This window comes from Anguilla anguilla, chromosome 6, assembly GCF_013347855.1.
Source record: "Anguilla anguilla isolate fAngAng1 chromosome 6, fAngAng1.pri, whole genome shotgun sequence".
NCBI lineage: Eukaryota > Metazoa > Chordata > Actinopteri > Anguilliformes > Anguillidae > Anguilla > Anguilla anguilla.
The window spans coordinates 44,309,534-44,325,794 of NC_049206.1; the positions used below are offsets into that span (position 1 = coordinate 44,309,534).

A 16,261-nucleotide genomic window follows, 5' to 3' on the forward strand; every position below is an offset into this window, starting at 1 on the left:
TCTTAAGTTAAGCTGTCCAACCTTTTTGCATCTGGAAGTTACCTGGTGCTTAGAGTACCGTTGCTCTAGGTCATACTGTTATTTTCAGACAAAAAACCCCAACACCAGCCCCAGACACAGAGTAGGTCAAAGGTCATACCGGGAATCCTGATGAAGGACCAGCCATGTCGGGGGTAAATGGCCATCACTCCCCCGGGGGCTTCTGGGAAGAAGGCCTGGGAGCGCGCGGCCCAGGTGGCGGCCAGCTGGGGGGTCCCGTACAGGAAGCACTGCTTGGCGGCCACGCTCCCGCCGTCCCTGGCCGCCCGCCACTCGTACTCCGCGCTGCGGTCGGCGCAGTAGCGCTCCATGGGGACCCCCGTCACCTGCCGACCAATCGGAGAGGAGGGCCGTCAGAACCCGGGAACTGCGCCCGACGCGCTTTCTAGCTCGTTCGTTCGTTCGTTTTATTTTGAATGGACTTCTTTATCTCCCCGATGTGTGATCGCTAGTTGTGCTGCTCCGGTTACCGTGGTCACCTTAGACACCTATGCAAGTATCACCACGGGGGAAGGGCGGCCAGTTGCTCGCAAACCGACAACCATTTCATGTCCTCAGGGAAACTCAAATCAGGCCCTCAAGAGCAGCAGTACTGCTGGTTTTCGTTCTTCTCTAATCAGGACTCACTTAAACTTGGGACACCGGGTGAGTTAAACCTCTATCCGATCAGTGGCTAATCGATCAAGTAACTATCAGGTAGAAATTAAAACCAGCGGCACTAATGACCTCAAGGGCCAGATTTAAGAATCCCTGCAGGTTGTGCAGTACTAGAGCAGATGGCTAGCACTGGTGGAAGGAGAAGCATATTTCTCACTGGGGGTCCGGTGCATTGCTGGGACACGACTGAACAGCACACTGCATTGAGATGCAAAACGGAATCGTCAGAAAACAAATCCTAGAAGAGACTTTGTGAGGGAGTTCCACAGGTCCCAGCAAGCAAGTCAAACCCAATGACTTTATCGTCCGCAGACTGTTGTACTTAACCGAGGCAGCACACAGTTATAGGTCACATAAAGTGTATAAAGGCGGCTCGGATGACGTGTGTTTACTGGAAGACGGGGCGGCCTGAGGACCGCAGAGGCGGCGGGTCCAGAGAGCAGCGGGGGTGCATAAACACGGAGAACAGAAGCACAGAGGACGGTGGGGGGCTTGTGTTTTTTTTGTGCCTTTGTGCGCTGTTTGTTTAAACGCTGCTGGAGCTGGCGAGGGGGCTCTCCTGAGCTGCACGTTCACCAGACGAGGACGTCACAGTTCAGGAGCCCCCCCCCCCCCCAATCCCCCCCAGACCCCCACGGGCACAGCCCAGCTCACAGCTCCTGAGTCTGTCTGGACCAAGAGCCCCTTCTGCAGCCACCTCTCTGAACAGCGTTTGACAGCCGAGGTCATTAAAAACTCCTATTCTACAGTCCGGACCTCATTAAACTGGCTATGATTTAAAGAGCTCTAAGGCTCATTAGTAAGTAAATTATATATCCTTCAATTTTCCATATATGATTAATATCCTGTTGCATGGATTCATATTTTTTTCTGAACTCCATAGAGGCTGAGCTCCATTAGTGGTCACAGAGCAGTCACTCTTAGAATCACCATAGGTAAAGGAATCCAGCAAGGAAACGCAAGGCCAAAATGGCAGCTATTATAACGGGAATGTCACAGGCGTTGGTTTGGGAGCCATTTAACCCTTTGGAGAGCTGGCTTTTTTGGAATACTTTTACAAAATTTTCAGTCAGTGTTCTAGAACTCAATTGCTTTCCATTACCAGTAGCGGTTGTTACATCAGCATTAGAATGTTCATTCTAATCACATTTGTAATGAATAGTCTAATGAGGCTATAACAATCACTACTGGTAATGGAAAACTATGGAGTTCTAGATTACCAACTTAGAATTTTGAAAATGTAGTCCGAAAAAAAAAAGACTCTCCAAAGGGTCAAGAGAGACAGGGTGTGAGTTTAGGGGATATCACAACGGGGTTGTCAGAACAGTACTGGGTTCCCACCCGGCCACCCACACCTCACCCTTGGGACGGATGCAAAGAGGAATTTGGGGGGCTCCGTAGGCTGGCAGGGCAGCGGGCCGGACGGCGCCGCCCGTCTCCGGTGCACGTAGACGTCCGCGTGGCCCGTCACGCCGGGCCGGTGGCGGGCGAACACCAGGTCCTGAAACCAGAGGTCAGAGGTCAGGGGTCAGGGGTCAGGGGTCAGGGCGGGGCTTCCGAAGGGCCGGGCCAAGCCGGGCCGGGCCGGGCCGGGGGACCCACCTGCAGGACGGAGCTGTGCTGGGTGCTGGGGAAGGAGGTGGGCAAGTCGGGCCAGAGGATCAGGTCGCGGCGGGAGAGGTACCGCGACGGCCCCGCCCCGCCGTCTCCGCCCTGGGCCCACAGGCGGCGCTGGTGGAGCCGGTAGGAGGACTTCAGGGTCAGGAAAAGGGCTAGCCACCTGAGAGAGAGAGAGAGAGGGAGGTGGGCGGGGCAGAGGGGTCAGGGGTCATACGTGCTAAAACTGAGAAAGGACAGACGCGTGTAGGGCACTGCACCCACCTGACCAGGGTCCCCTGAAGCATCAGGTTGGACATTTCGGCCGGCGACACGTCGATGAATCGCAGGAAGGAGAAGCAGCTGCCCTCGTCGTTGCCTGGGGGACAGACGAACGGACAAACGAAAGACGGATGGACAGGAAGGACGGGCGTGAGAGGGTGCCGAGGGGCAGGAGTGTGACGGATGTGTGTGTGTGCGCGCGCGTGTGTATGTGTGCGTGTGTGTGTGTGTGTGTGCATGTGCGTGTGTGCGCAAGACTCACCTTTCCTGTGGAACAGAGACTGCTGTATGTGTTGGGGGGAGAAGGGAGACAGCAGGACCTGCAGGAGTCTGCAAACAGATACACCCAAAACTTCATTATTCCCTGTATTATTATCTGTACTAACGGCACACATCCTCTCACAAGCCAAACTCAGGCAGAGGTGCTTAGAGGTATGTGGTTATAATGTTACACATTACCATTAGTAATTAATAATCTTAATCCATTTTAATGGCATTTTAAAACCAAGCAACTAAAAAAGTATAGAAATAGTAAAAAAAAAACAGGCTTTGAATAAAACCAACCTGAACATACAGAAAATCATGACATGCATTTTGTATGGGTAGCATATAAATTGTATGACTAAATGTGGGTAACATTTAGGAAAGAAAGATTTAGAAAATAAATAATGTGATTTCCATGAAGAAAGGTTCTGAGAAAGAGGGGATTAGCATGTGTTCACACACGCAGGGTGACTGGGAGAAAACGGCTGCCGCGCGCCGAGGACTGAGAGGCAACAGCGGTATAAGCGGCCACCTGACCTGGTGCGCCACTGGCTGCAGGCGGAGAGCAGGCCCTGGCGGAACAGGAACTTGGACATGACGTAGGGCCTGAGGGACATGTGGAACGGCGAGCGGGTCTCCTGTCGCTCGAACAGGTCCGGGTGGTTACACACCTACGATCCAAGGACAAAGACGAAGACACATGATATAGGTCAAAGACGCAGACCGTGCTGCTCCATGCTGTCATGTGGTTATTGAAATCAGCTGTATTTTGAAGGAAGTCCATACACTGGGGTCCTAGGAAATCAACGATGTTTAAATCTGTCAGGAATTACTGTCAGGAGCAATTTACAGAAACTATGTCTTCCTCAAATGAATAATGCATGAGGAGGCCCTCCTTTGCGGAGCAGCATTAGGAGGCCCTTTCTTGCGAAGCTGCATGAGGAGGCCCTTTCATACGGAGCTGCGCGAAGAGGCCCTATCTTGCTGAGCTGCGTGAGGAGGCCCTATCTTGCTGAGCTGCGTGAGGAGGCCCTATCAGTGGGAGCTGCATGAGGAGGCCCTATCTTGCGGAGCTACGTGAAGAGGCCCTACCTTGCGGAACTGCATGACAAGATTCATGAGGCTGTTGGTGGTGCTGTGAGCCTGTTGGGTGGACCCCATGGAGGACTGCAGCAGGTCTTCGATGGAGATCTTATTCTTCAAGGCCTGGTACAGCAGCCTCTGCCGCCCCGTCAGGCTGCAGTACGTGAGGATCTCGATCTGCAGGGAGTGGGGATGCACGTCATCAACAGCTGTTGGGTCTCAGGATTGGTACAAAAGTTGTGAAACCACAGAGCGATTTTAAATCAGCTCATTAAAACATACAAAAAGGTTTCCAGGACAGATATCACCTATCGTAGAGAAAAGCACGCTACATTTTTTTTTTTGCTTTTTTGTGGGAAACGGTGAAGGGTTTTTGCCAGTACCTTGTCGGAGAGCTCGTTCTCCACGTCTTTCTTAATCCGCCGCAACATGAAGGGCTTCAGTATCATGTGCAGGCGAGAGAGCTGGTCTGAGTAAGAAAACAGAAAGGAGAATGAAGCTTAGCAGCTTAGCAACAGATCAACAGGTTCTCTACAGTTTATCTTTCACTATGCGGTACAGGGTGGTACATAGAGATAAACAGATAAATTCCGTACAATTCAGCAAATTTGTGGCAGGGCATATTCAATTTCATTACAAGAGAAGATTCGGGCGGCAGCCACAGTCAGACTCCAGCTCAAACCGAGACACTCACTCTCGTCGATGGCAGACTTGTTCTCCGCGTGGCTCTCGATGTCTTTGGAGAACCACTCGTTGAATTCCTCGTGGGAGTCAAAGAGCGTGGGCATGATGAAGTGCAACAGCGCCCACAGCTGGAGAGAAACAGCGAGGCGGACCATGCTGAGTCACATGGAAACCACAAATCTTAATCTGAGGAGCCGTAAGTCTTCTACATAGTTTTATGGATAGCGTTCCATTGCACTAATCAACATGCATGGCCATGATTGATCCTTGAGGTCCACAATGATTCAAACTGCAGAGTGGACATCAATAGGGGGCAAAGATCAGTCACCAATCACAGCAGGCCGGTCAGCTTGCGGTCAAGGCGGCGCGGTCGCTCACCTCGGCCATGGTGTTCTGGATGGGCGTCCCGGTCAGCAGCAGGCGGTTCCGGCACTGGAACTGCAGCAGGATCTTCCAGCGCACGCTGGTGCTGCTCTTCAGGGCCTGGGCCTCGTCCAGCACCATGTACTGCCACTTGACCCGCTGGAAGTACTTCACGTCCTGGACCACCAGCTGGTAACTGGTGATCACCACGTGGAACGGGGCATCCTGAGTGTACAGGGTTTTCTACCGGCAGAGGAACGTGGGAAATGGAGTTTGTTAGTGCACTGAAATTCAACCCAACTCGAAGTCAATCTACCAGCAGAGGCTGGGGGAAAATGGACTAGGCAAGCACGACCATGTTAAAGATATCAACACTAGATCACCGTACCTGGCTCCAGAACTTGCGGATGATCTTGCGGTCATGCGGGTTTCCCCAGTATGGCAACACCTAAAGGACAAAATAATAATGGAATGAATCATCCAACACAGAATTTAATATCAGAGTGCCCAGGGGGTGGGGTCACAGGTCAATGAAGAATATTTGTCAAAAGAAAGTTTATAGTTAGAATAAGCACACAGCAAACCAGTGTCGTCTACAGCATTGATACAATTCATTCAAACCTAGGTGATGCAGTAACACAGAATTCCTCCAGAGGTGCTAAAGCTCACAAACAAAACTATAATCCAATCGGAACACGTAAGATGATCTCTACTCATCCAATGGCAGTAAATGAGAGCCCTTGATAAAACACTGACTGCAATCTCATGCCTGGCGCACCAACCTGTGCTGTTACGAGCGACTGTATTTATCTGCCAAACTCATTTTCATTACATTATATTACATTACAGGCATTTAGCAGACGCTCTTATCCAGAGCGACTTACACAACTTTTTACATAGCATTTTACATTGTATCCATTTATACAGCTGGATATATACTGAAGCTGGTTAAGTACCTTGCTCAAGGGTACAACGGCAGTGCCCTACCCGGGAATCGAACCTGCGACCTTTCGGTTACAAGCCCAGTTCCTTACCCACTGTGCTACACTCCGTCGGCTTTTATCAAAACGCCAAAGCCCTGAGGCCTTTGTGCTCCACCAACAGCTGCTAGCACGCGCGCGTTCCCCAGGAAGCTTCGACCAACGGCAAACCTTCCCCAGCGCTTCTTCGAACGCTTCACCGCTCGAACCATAACCGACCACAGGCTGGGAAATTCTGCGCACAAAGCCGCCGACCGGGCGGCGGCCCCGGTCGCCGAGGTTACCTTGAATTTGGGAACGAAGCGGGTGAACTCCTGGTGCCAGTTGTTGAGCGTGGAGGCGGGGGAGATGATTAAGAAGGGGCCCCAGATGTTGTCCCGCTGCGGAAGGACAGGACGGGACAGGATTAATCGGGCGGCAGGTGCGCGGCCGCCGCGGGGGGTGGGGGGGTGGGGGGGGGGGGGGGGGGGGGGGGGGGAGGAAACGGGAAGCGCCGGCCTTCCTCCCCGCCGCGCTTCCTGCGGACTGACACCGCGCGGCTCTTCGCGTTCCGGCAAAAATTCCACCAGTTTCCTCTGGCCTCACATGCACCTCCAGGCCCCGTTCGCTTAGAGGGGGGGGGGGGGTCAGCTGGAGCGGGCCCGTGGCCTCACGAGACCAGAACGCGCGTTCCACCCTGCTGTGACCCGGAGTGACGCACTGTGACGTACGCGTTGACGCACTGTATTTCTGTCAGTGTGCAAAACCCAGCTGTACAAACCACAAAACGTTTGACATTTTTAAACAGTAGACTAGGCCTCGTGAATAGCACTTAGTGAAACATTTTAAGTGGAATTAAGTCTACTACCCCACAATTCTCATTTTGCGTGTTAGTAAATATTGCAGTAAATAGGGAAAAAAAAAATACTCATATTTCTAGAAAGAAAAACGTTCCCTGTGCAACAAATATCAATTTGAAAATGAATTCAGGAAAAATGCTTTGCTGGCACAAAGTATATAACAATTCAATACCCATTAAAAGCTTTGTAATGTATAAATTCTGGTAATTTTATTTGATTTGGCTTTTGAAGAGGACTTGCATACTTTCCTTTGAAAAATGGTAACAAAATCTACAATAGTCGTTGCAATGATCTTGCCATGAAATGGTGAGTTCAGCTCTAACCACTGCTCACTTATTCACTGCATCACCTTGCCATGGTGACCACGTACCTCTGCCAGGTGTGCCAGAAGGGCAATGCTTTGGACCGTCTTCCCCAGACCCATTTCATCAGCCAGGATGCCATTTATGCCCTGGGAAGCAACAGGAAGTGAGGTCACAACCGAGCAACGTTCTCGAGTGCTTTCCATTGAAGGACTCGCTCAGCCAATGACAAGCTAAGCATAACAATCGGGAAAAGGAATTTATTCTAATCCTGGAACAAACAGACTCCTCCAGGCCTGGCAAGCAGTGCAGGTACGAGGTGGAGGTGTGGTGGACGGGGCAGTGGGCGGGGCAGGGGGCGGAGCTCACCTGCTCGTACAGGTTGGCCAGCCAGTTCATGCCCTTGAGCTGGTAGCCCTTGAGCTTCCCGTTGAAGATGGTGGGCTGGGGGATGTCCTCGCCGGCGCTGATGGACGGGTTGGAGAGGCTGTAGCTCTCGCCGAAGCCCGAGGTGGAGTCGCTGGCCACTCGCAGCGAGGCGCAGCGGCTGTCCTTGGCCTCCTCGTCGAACAGCCTGGTCTGAAGGGAGACACGCGCTCAGCTCCGCCCCCGACTCCGCCCCCTTCACCACTCCGTCAAGTCAAAACCCCACCCTGCTCAGACTCCTCCTCCATCTTCCCTCCAACACCAGCTGTATTCAGCTAGCCACAGCACGCTTAGTCGTTGTCTCTGAGGAATGGATTTAAGGGAGCATCATTGTGTCTTCACACTATAAATGCAGCTATTTCCAGAAACTGCTGAGCTCATAATGCAGTGGGCGAAATGTGAAAAAATAGCACTTGTTAGTTCATCTAACAAGAATGCACCTTGTAGAACAGAAGCCTCAATCCTTGATCTTAGCAGCGGGGTAACTGACACCCCCCACCTTCAGATCCATAACCGCCGTCTGAAGTGGCTACATGAATGCCTCTCATCGATCCCCTGTCAGTCTAGATAGTGGTGTGGGGTAATTGCGGAGTCGATTTACACCTTGTGAAAGCTTACGAGTCTCAGACAGAGGAGAACCTTAAACGCTTCACTGCCATGTAGAACAAACTGAAGGCATAATCGCTGACTTCAGATAGCAATTTTTAATTAGGCCTAAGCCAAAGACAGGAGATCGATGGGTCTAAATTCTACAAGAATCCATCCAATTTTAAACTCCTTAATAAGTTTAGACTAAAGACTAAAGCTCATTGTGATGTGTCACGAAGCTAAAGAGGCATTAAACAACATTCCCCAATTAATGCATGCAGGATTTACACCCTTTTCAAGCAACTGAACAAGAACACCACGGTCCTGACATCCGTTAAATCCAAAGAGAAAGAGATTGTGGTGACCAGGCAAAGTAATGAACGGCGCTGTTAATGCACTTGTGACTGCGTAATGTCATTACTACAATCGTTTCCCTCCTCAGTAATCTGACAAACGTACTGGATCTTATTTTATTAAGCTTGTAATAGCCCCCCCCCCTCCCGGTGATGCAGTTACCGGCGTCGGCTTTCACTCAAGTCTCTCTGACGCCCTTCCGGTCGAGAGACGGGAGCGGTGTCGTTTTTCGTTGTATCGATAACGGAATTAGCAACCCTGCTGGCCGATCAGCAGGCATAGTTACCCACAGCCAAGCTTAAAGTATCGACCCGCGTTAAAGATTTTCAATAAGGGTGCATTTTCCGTCTCCTGCCGTCTGCGGTACTTCCTGTTGGATGCAGGGGGCAAGGGTGATTGGCTCTTCGAGACCCCTCCCATTGTGTGACATCACAATGGCCCATTCTGGACCTTCTAAGTGAAGTTTCTATAGTTTCCATATACAGATTGGACATTACTACGGTGCATATCTGCACATTGGAATGAAGTTATGCACTTACTCTTGTACAGGGCTGGGCTAAGTCTGGGTTAGAACACTTACTCTAGCCTGGTGGATCTGGTAGGCCTCTTTGGCGTTCCTCAGGGCCTGAGACTTGTAGTAGTTGCTGTCTGCAAGATGAAGAACAAGAAAAACCTTTGTCACGCTACCGTGAAGCAACAGAGCAATAGCGCCCCAGACGGTTAGGTGACCCCCTCCCCCCCCCCCAAAGCCGCAGGTGGGCGGACTGCCAGAGAAGGAAGCCGGTCAGCAGAAGACAAACTCGCCGGAGCGGAGAGCTTTAGCCCTTCTCCCGCGGCGGGCCGGCGGCATGTGCGTCTGACAGCACAACAGAGAGAAGCCCCGCTGACAGACCCATAATGCCCCTCGCCCGCGCCGAACGACCCGCGACGTAGCGCGGCTGCTGCTGCTATTTACGGCTGAGTAGAATCCCTGCGGCGACCGGATGACGACCGGGGGGCAGAGCGGAGCGCGGTGTGCAGGAGAGAGAATCTCTGACCCTAGCTGGAGCAACACTGACCCCTACAGGGACTGAGGAGGAATTACTGACTTGGGGTTCTGCCCCTCACTGCAGCACCAAACAAGCTCACCAAACACCCAGGGCTGATTTCACAGGCAAGGCAGAGACCAGAGACGAATGAGCATGGTCCATGGTACCAGCTTTACCGCATGGACAGAAGTGCATAGATTACAAAGTACACATTTGAAAAATATCACTTACGAAAATAATGTAGCCAACATCCAGGCTGATGAAACGAAAGGCAACAGTTCTAATGAACAAAGCAATGTCAAGCGTGATGTCTGTGTCTCTGAAACTCCAGACATAGCCTTTTAAATTTGAAAATTTGGAAAAGCTGGGGACGAACCTGAAGGAAAAAAAGTCATAATAACTAGCACAAAAACAAGAAGGCTGCAGCTCTACAGGCTTGGAGCCCTAATGATGTGCTGAGGGACTTCTACAGTACATAAAAACGCAAAGACAAAAAGGAGAAATGCATTCACTCAGTAGCTTCATCGGTATACGTGCCGGTCTCATTTGTACAGCTACATCACCGACCCAGCACTGAGCCGCGGCTGGCGTCTAATGAGGGACAATGAATTCACAACCTCAGACAACGTCTTCACTGCAGCAATGAAAGCCGTGCCAAGAGCTGGCCAAGATACAGCTAAATCTCACGCAGCTATTTCTAAAAATGACCAGGAAACCGCCAGGCCTTCCAAAGCGCTGTACCTCACTGCACCAGAGGAGTTGGCAAATAAAGTGCGGTTGATATACAGCTCCGCTTTGAACGTTTTTGGGTGATTTTTTTTCACCAAAAATCACCCAAAAAACACCAAAAACCCACAGGAGCGTGGGAAAGACAGCAGGGCGGGGATTTACGTGTGCGTTGCCATGGCATGAGAGGCACTGCTGTATCCTGAATACAGTCACGGCTACAGTGGGTTGCCAGCGCTCCACTTCACGTCATGCCTGACGACGCCCACGTAGCCTGGACTGAATTCACAATGCAGCAGTGCCTCTCATGCCATACTGCATAATTAGCTTTGGCTTCATTGCTCCAAGTCTGATAATGCAATGACGACACAAAATGCAACAAGCGTGCAGCACAAAGCGAACATGCAAAATGCGCAAGTACCGGTACTTTAAAACATTTCAAACAATACTCAGCTCTACTAGTTTTACCCTAAACCAGCAGTGGTTCACGCTGGTTTAAGAGATGATTGGTGGTCTGTGTGCTGTACTTGTGAGTTAACAGCAGTTTGGACTGATTTATGCTGATTTTTTACTGCTTTTTTATTGAGTGTGAGGGGGCAGAGATTGAGTACCGTAGTCCTCCTGGCCAACGTTGACCATCACGCCTCCGCCAATGTCAATCTGCCGGTGCGTAGAGCTGTCCTCCAGCTTCCTCAGGATGTCCTCCTGCATCCCATCAGCCCCGGCATTGTTCTTCCCGCCCATGAAATGGGCGTACAGCTCCGTCTGCGTGATCAGGAAGTTGAGCTTCCTCTGCTGTCTTTTGGCCTGGAATGCGACAGGATCACATTCTGTAACCGAAGGGCCATTTTGCTCCAAGCACAAACCAACCGCGTATGAACATTACAGAGCAAAGCTCCTGAAATAATATACTCTCGTAACTGACACTTGCCTTTCCTGCATGAACCTGAGCTCTAGGCTCATTTGCTTGGATATTTCTGACAAGATATGTCTTTACCATCATGATAATTCCTTATGATTTTATCCTCAATTAATCCACTATTCACCTTCATCCCAAACCCATGTTACAATACGGACGTGTGTAATACTAAACAAAACTTATAGGCACCAGTCATATTCCTTATTACTTGCACAGTTCCATATATGGACATAAAAAGCGCTTTATGGTCATGTGAACATTTAAAAGGCCCTCGACGGTCATGTGAATACACGAAAAGCGTTTGGTCGTTACGGTGAACGTTACGGAAACGTTATGCGGTGGTCTGGGGTTCGACGGCGCGGCCGCACCTCCCTCATCTCCTCGTCCAGCTTGCGCTGCTCCAGCGCCTCCTTCTCGGCCCGCTTGCGGTGCTCCTTCTCCACCTTCTCGTACTTCTTCCAGTACAGCAGCATCTCCTTGGTGAGCCGCCGCGCCCGCGGCAGCGTCTCCCTGCAGCTCTTCTGCGCCTGCATGGCCGCCCGCCGCACCTCCCGCATGCACTGGTGCGCCAGCTGCAACACGCACACACACACACGGGTGTGCATGCACACATACACACACACGCGCACACACATGCACACACACACACACACACACACACACGCACACACACACACACACGGGCGTGCATGCACACATACACACACACACATGCACACACACACACACACACACACACACGCACACACAAACACACACACACATACACGCGCATACAAACACACACACACACTTTGCTGTAGCACAACTATTCATAGTAAACAATCAAAGGTCATGAAAAGCTAAGCTTCTTTTTGTATGTCTTTGGACAGCGGTTAAATGGATATCTTGTTGACAGTGGACAAAGCGAAGTTACCTTTTTGGCGTTGGTTAAAACAAAGTTCTTTGCAGAAGCTTTCTGCTTGAAAGCCTGGGAAGACAAGGAAATATTCTCTATCAGTTAAAAACGCAGGAACTGAACATGCCAGACTAAATGCATCCGCACCCGTTCCGCTGATCTAACGCATCAGATCAGTCCCAGACATTACCCAGCATACCTTGGGGTTCTCCTTTTTGGCAATGGTGTGCCAGACCTTTCGCCTGCGGGCGTTGAGCTGCTCGACGGTCAGGTGCTTCTTCTTGGACATGGGCAGAGGGGCGTCGTGGGAGAACTTGGCGAAGATCTTGGTGAGGTAGGGGCGCCCCTCGGCAGAGAAATCGTCCCCCCTTTTCCTCTTCTTCTTCACCTTCTTCAGTTTGGCTGGGGGGGGGGGGGGGGGGGGTGAGAGGAGAGAGGAATGAGCCGCGGTCAGGCGGGACGGTTACTCGGGTTACTCGGGTTACCCAGGTTACCGGCGCCTCACCTTTCAGCTTCTTCTCCTCCTTGATCTTCTTCTTCCGGGGCCCCAGCAGGTGGCGCTGCTGCTCGTAGAAGGGGTCGTGGGAGGACAGGAGACCCACGCTGTAGTACTGGTACTGCTGCAGCTGAAACGGGACGCGAGAAAACGCTAACTTAACTCCCGCTGTAACCGCGGCGGCGAGCGTGTGGCACGGGGCCTGGGTTAGAGGGCGGGGCGTTGGCGTGGGCGGGACGTGTAGCGCGGGACCCACCTCCCGGTCCGCGTGGAACCGGCTCTGGTGTAACTTGGTGAACTTGTGCAACCGCAGCATGTCCTGCAGCTCCTCCCGGGAGAGGGAGAAGTCCGAGTCGTCCGAATCCGTGTCCGAGTCCGAGTCGGTGGTGTTGTCACTCAGCAGGATCCCCTGGACACAGCAAGACCTCATCAGCCACACTACTCCTGGCCTCATTCCGTAAAACCACACTACTCCTGGGCTCATTCAGTAAAACCACACTACCCCTGGCCTCATTCAGTAAAACCACACTACTCCTGGGCTCATTCGGTAAAACCACACTACTCCTGGCCTCATCCAGTAAATCCACACTACTCCTGGCCTCATTCGGTAAAACCACACTACTCCTGGCCTCATTCGGTAAAACCACACTACTCCTGGGCTCATTCAGTAAAACCACACTACTCCTGGGCTCACTCAGTAAAACCACACTACTCCTGGGCTCACTCAGTAAAACCACACTACTTCTGGCCTCATTCAGTAAAACCACACTACTCCTGGCCTCATTCAGTAAAACCACACTACTCCTGGCCTCATTCAGTAAAACCACACTACTCCTGGGCTCACTCAGTAAAACCACACTACTCCTGGGCTCACTCAGTAAAACCACACTACTCCTGGGCTCATTCAGTTAAACCACACTACTCCTGACCTCATTCAGTAAAACCACACTACTCCAGACCTCATTCAGTAAACTCACACCACTCCTGGGCTCATTCAGTAAAACCACACTACTCCTGGGCTCATTCAGTAAAAGCACACTACACCTGGCCTCATTCAGTAAAAGCACACTACTTCTGGCCTCATTCAGTAAAACCACACTACTCCCGGCCTCATTCTGTAAAACCACACTACTCCAGACCTCATTCAGTAAAACCACACTACTCCTGGCCTCATTCAGCAAAACCACACTACTCCTGGCCTCATTCAGTAAAACCACACTACTCCTGGGCTCATTCAGTAAAACCACACTACTCCTGGCCTCATTCAGTAAAGCCACACTACTCCTGGGCTCATTCAGTAAAACCACACTACTCCTGGGCTCATTCAGTAAAACCACACTACTCCTGGGCTCATTCAGTAAAACCACACTACTCCTGGGCTCATTCAGTAAAACCACACTACTCCTGGCCTCATTCAGTAAAACCACACTACTCCTGGCCTCATTCCGTAAAACCACACTACTCCTGGCCTCATTCCGTAAAACCACACTACACCTGGCCTCATTCAGTAAAACCACACTACTCCTGGGCTCATTCAGTAAAATCACACTACTCCTGGGCTCACTCAGTAAAACCACACTACTCCAGACCTCATTCAGTAAAACCACACTACTCTGAGTCCTGGCCTCGTCCGACTATGCAAAATTCAATGAAAATGAAACGTAGCAGACACTAGTGTTTCTGAATGGACACCAGCAGAACAGTTATGCAAAGGCTTTGGAGGGCTAAATCTTGTCACAATCATTCGGTGCATCATACCTTGAGCCATTTCCTGCTCTTCTTCAGTTTGGAGAAGTTGTACAGGCTGGCCTTGTCCGGTTTACGCTCTGTGGGAACAGTAGGGCAGACTTCACATGGGCCGGTCGGGCGGAGGGCGAGAGGCGATGAGACTGATCTGCGCATTGGCCCTTACCAAGCAGCAGAGCTCCATTGAGAGCGCTGTTTTCCACCAGCACGCCTGGGCCAGCCACCACCCCGTCGTCCCCGGAGTCCAGGGGCTCCTCCTTGGGCCTCTGAAGGGGGGATGGTGGGTCCAAGGGGGCCAGCGAGGGGCCCTCTCCGGAACCGTCGTCACTCTCATCGCTGGCAAGGAGAACGCACAGGAAGACTGGATCAGTGATCACACCATCACCACCGTGCGTTCATTTCAGTGCTGGATCAGTGATCACACCATCATCAGCATGCATTCATTTCAGTGCTGGATCAGTGATCACACCATCATCAGCCTGCATCCATTTCAGTACTGAATCAGTGATCACACCATCATCAGCGTGCATTCATTTCATAGCTGGGTCAGTGATCACACCATCATCAGCGTGCATTCATTTCAGTGCTGAATCATTGATCACACCCTCATCATTGTGCAAGCATTTCAGCACTGAATCACTGATCACACTATTATTACTGTGCACGTATCTCAGGATTGAAACAGTGATCACACCATAATCACTGCATGCATTTCAGCACTGAATAACTGATCACACCATCATCCCTGTTCATGCATCCAAGTAGTGAATCAGTGATCACACCATCAACACAGAGCATGCATTTCAGCACTGAATCAGTGAACACACCATCACCACAGAGCATGCGACATAGCTCAGGACGACATAGGGCGACATAGCTCAGGAGGTAAGACCGATTGTCTGGCAGTCGGAGGGTTGCCGGTTCAAACCCCGCCCTGGGCATGTCGAAGTGTCCTTGAGCAAGACACCTAACCCCTAACCCCTAACTGCTCTGGCGAATGAGAGGCATCAATTGTAAAGCGCTTTGGATAAAAGCGCTATATAAATGCAGTCCATTTACCATTTACCATGCATTTCAGCACTGAATCAGTGAACACACCATCACCACAGAGCATGCATTTCAGCACTGAATCAGTGATTACCACTGTCACAGGCCCATACTCGTTCGAGCACCGAATCAGCGACTAGTCCCGCAGCCTGCCCCACCTGGAGGGCGGGCCCGTTCGCGGGAGGGCGGGGCTCACCTGGACAGGTCTCTGTTGAAGAGGGTGGCGGTTTGGCGCAGGAAGGTGTCCAGGCGGACGGATCTCTCCAGGTACTGCAGGTGGAGCGGCCTGGCCAGCTTCGAGCAGACGCCATCTTCCGCTCCGCCCGGCTCGGCGGCCATAGGGGTCGTGGCTCTGACCCGCTCCCGGGCGCAAACGCTCACTGCAGCGGGAAAGCGTAACGGCGTGACCACGGCAACCACTCAGAATCTACGCTGGCACCACGTTCTGACACTCTGGAGGACAGGCTTTGCTTCCAATGCACAACAAATACTTTGCAAGTATCTTCAATACGTTATTTTCACAGTAATACCTATTTTGAAGTATTACATTGTGGAACAGACCAGACGTTTGATTTGAGTTGTTGATCTATTTGTCAGTTTTTACTTGTAGTGTCTGTGTCCATGTACACACTGAACAGTCAAGGGGAAAAATATCATTCTTCATAAACTGCATAATCCTCGGTGAGTAGGAGCAGCATTTTTAAACATTTTTACAGTGTACTGTACCTTATGAAAAAGCGATATGGTTTTCCTCATTTCCAATATTCCAGTATGGAGAAGTAGAATAAAAAGATCCTGTAGAAAGAGAGATGCTCATCACAACTTGTACTTCCCAGAAAGCAATCAAGAGACAAAATAAAGCTTTTCCTGCTGCATACAGTGGTCACATTAAGGCCTTCTCTGCCCCCTGAACAAGACCTTTATGACAGATCGCACATGTATGT

The 16,261-nt window shown here is 51.1% G+C and overlaps 1 protein-coding gene across 3 annotated transcripts in view; it reads right to left on the bottom strand.

Annotated features, from left to right (window-relative positions):
* ino80 (INO80 complex ATPase subunit) overlaps positions 1-16,261 on the bottom strand; it is a 36,593-nt gene that overhangs the window by 14,293 nt on the left and 6,039 nt on the right. For all 3 annotated transcript variants that reach the window (XM_035421761.1, XM_035421759.1, XM_035421760.1), the window contains 25 exons: positions 16,044-16,112; positions 15,514-15,697; positions 14,437-14,606; positions 14,283-14,350; positions 12,781-12,933; positions 12,534-12,654; positions 12,228-12,430; positions 12,047-12,100; positions 11,499-11,702; positions 10,823-11,018; positions 9,038-9,105; positions 7,459-7,668; positions 7,158-7,238; positions 6,233-6,328; positions 5,357-5,416; positions 4,984-5,211; positions 4,616-4,733; positions 4,305-4,390; positions 3,931-4,098; positions 3,376-3,509; positions 2,837-2,904; positions 2,578-2,671; positions 2,299-2,476; positions 2,057-2,197; positions 140-365 (listed from right to left, as the gene is read on the bottom strand). In XM_035421761.1, the coding sequence (XP_035277652.1) occupies positions 140-365; positions 2,057-2,197; positions 2,299-2,476; positions 2,578-2,671; positions 2,837-2,904; positions 3,376-3,509; positions 3,931-4,098; positions 4,305-4,390; positions 4,616-4,733; positions 4,984-5,211; positions 5,357-5,416; positions 6,233-6,328; positions 7,158-7,238; positions 7,459-7,668; positions 9,038-9,105; positions 10,823-11,018; positions 11,499-11,702; positions 12,047-12,100; positions 12,228-12,430; positions 12,534-12,654; positions 12,781-12,933; positions 14,283-14,350; positions 14,437-14,606; positions 15,514-15,656 (3,268 nt within the window). In that variant the 5' untranslated portion in view covers positions 15,657-15,697; positions 16,044-16,112. The remainder of the gene's footprint in view (positions 1-139; positions 366-2,056; positions 2,198-2,298; positions 2,477-2,577; positions 2,672-2,836; positions 2,905-3,375; positions 3,510-3,930; positions 4,099-4,304; positions 4,391-4,615; positions 4,734-4,983; positions 5,212-5,356; positions 5,417-6,232; positions 6,329-7,157; positions 7,239-7,458; positions 7,669-9,037; positions 9,106-10,822; positions 11,019-11,498; positions 11,703-12,046; positions 12,101-12,227; positions 12,431-12,533; positions 12,655-12,780; positions 12,934-14,282; positions 14,351-14,436; positions 14,607-15,513; positions 15,698-16,043; positions 16,113-16,261) is intronic.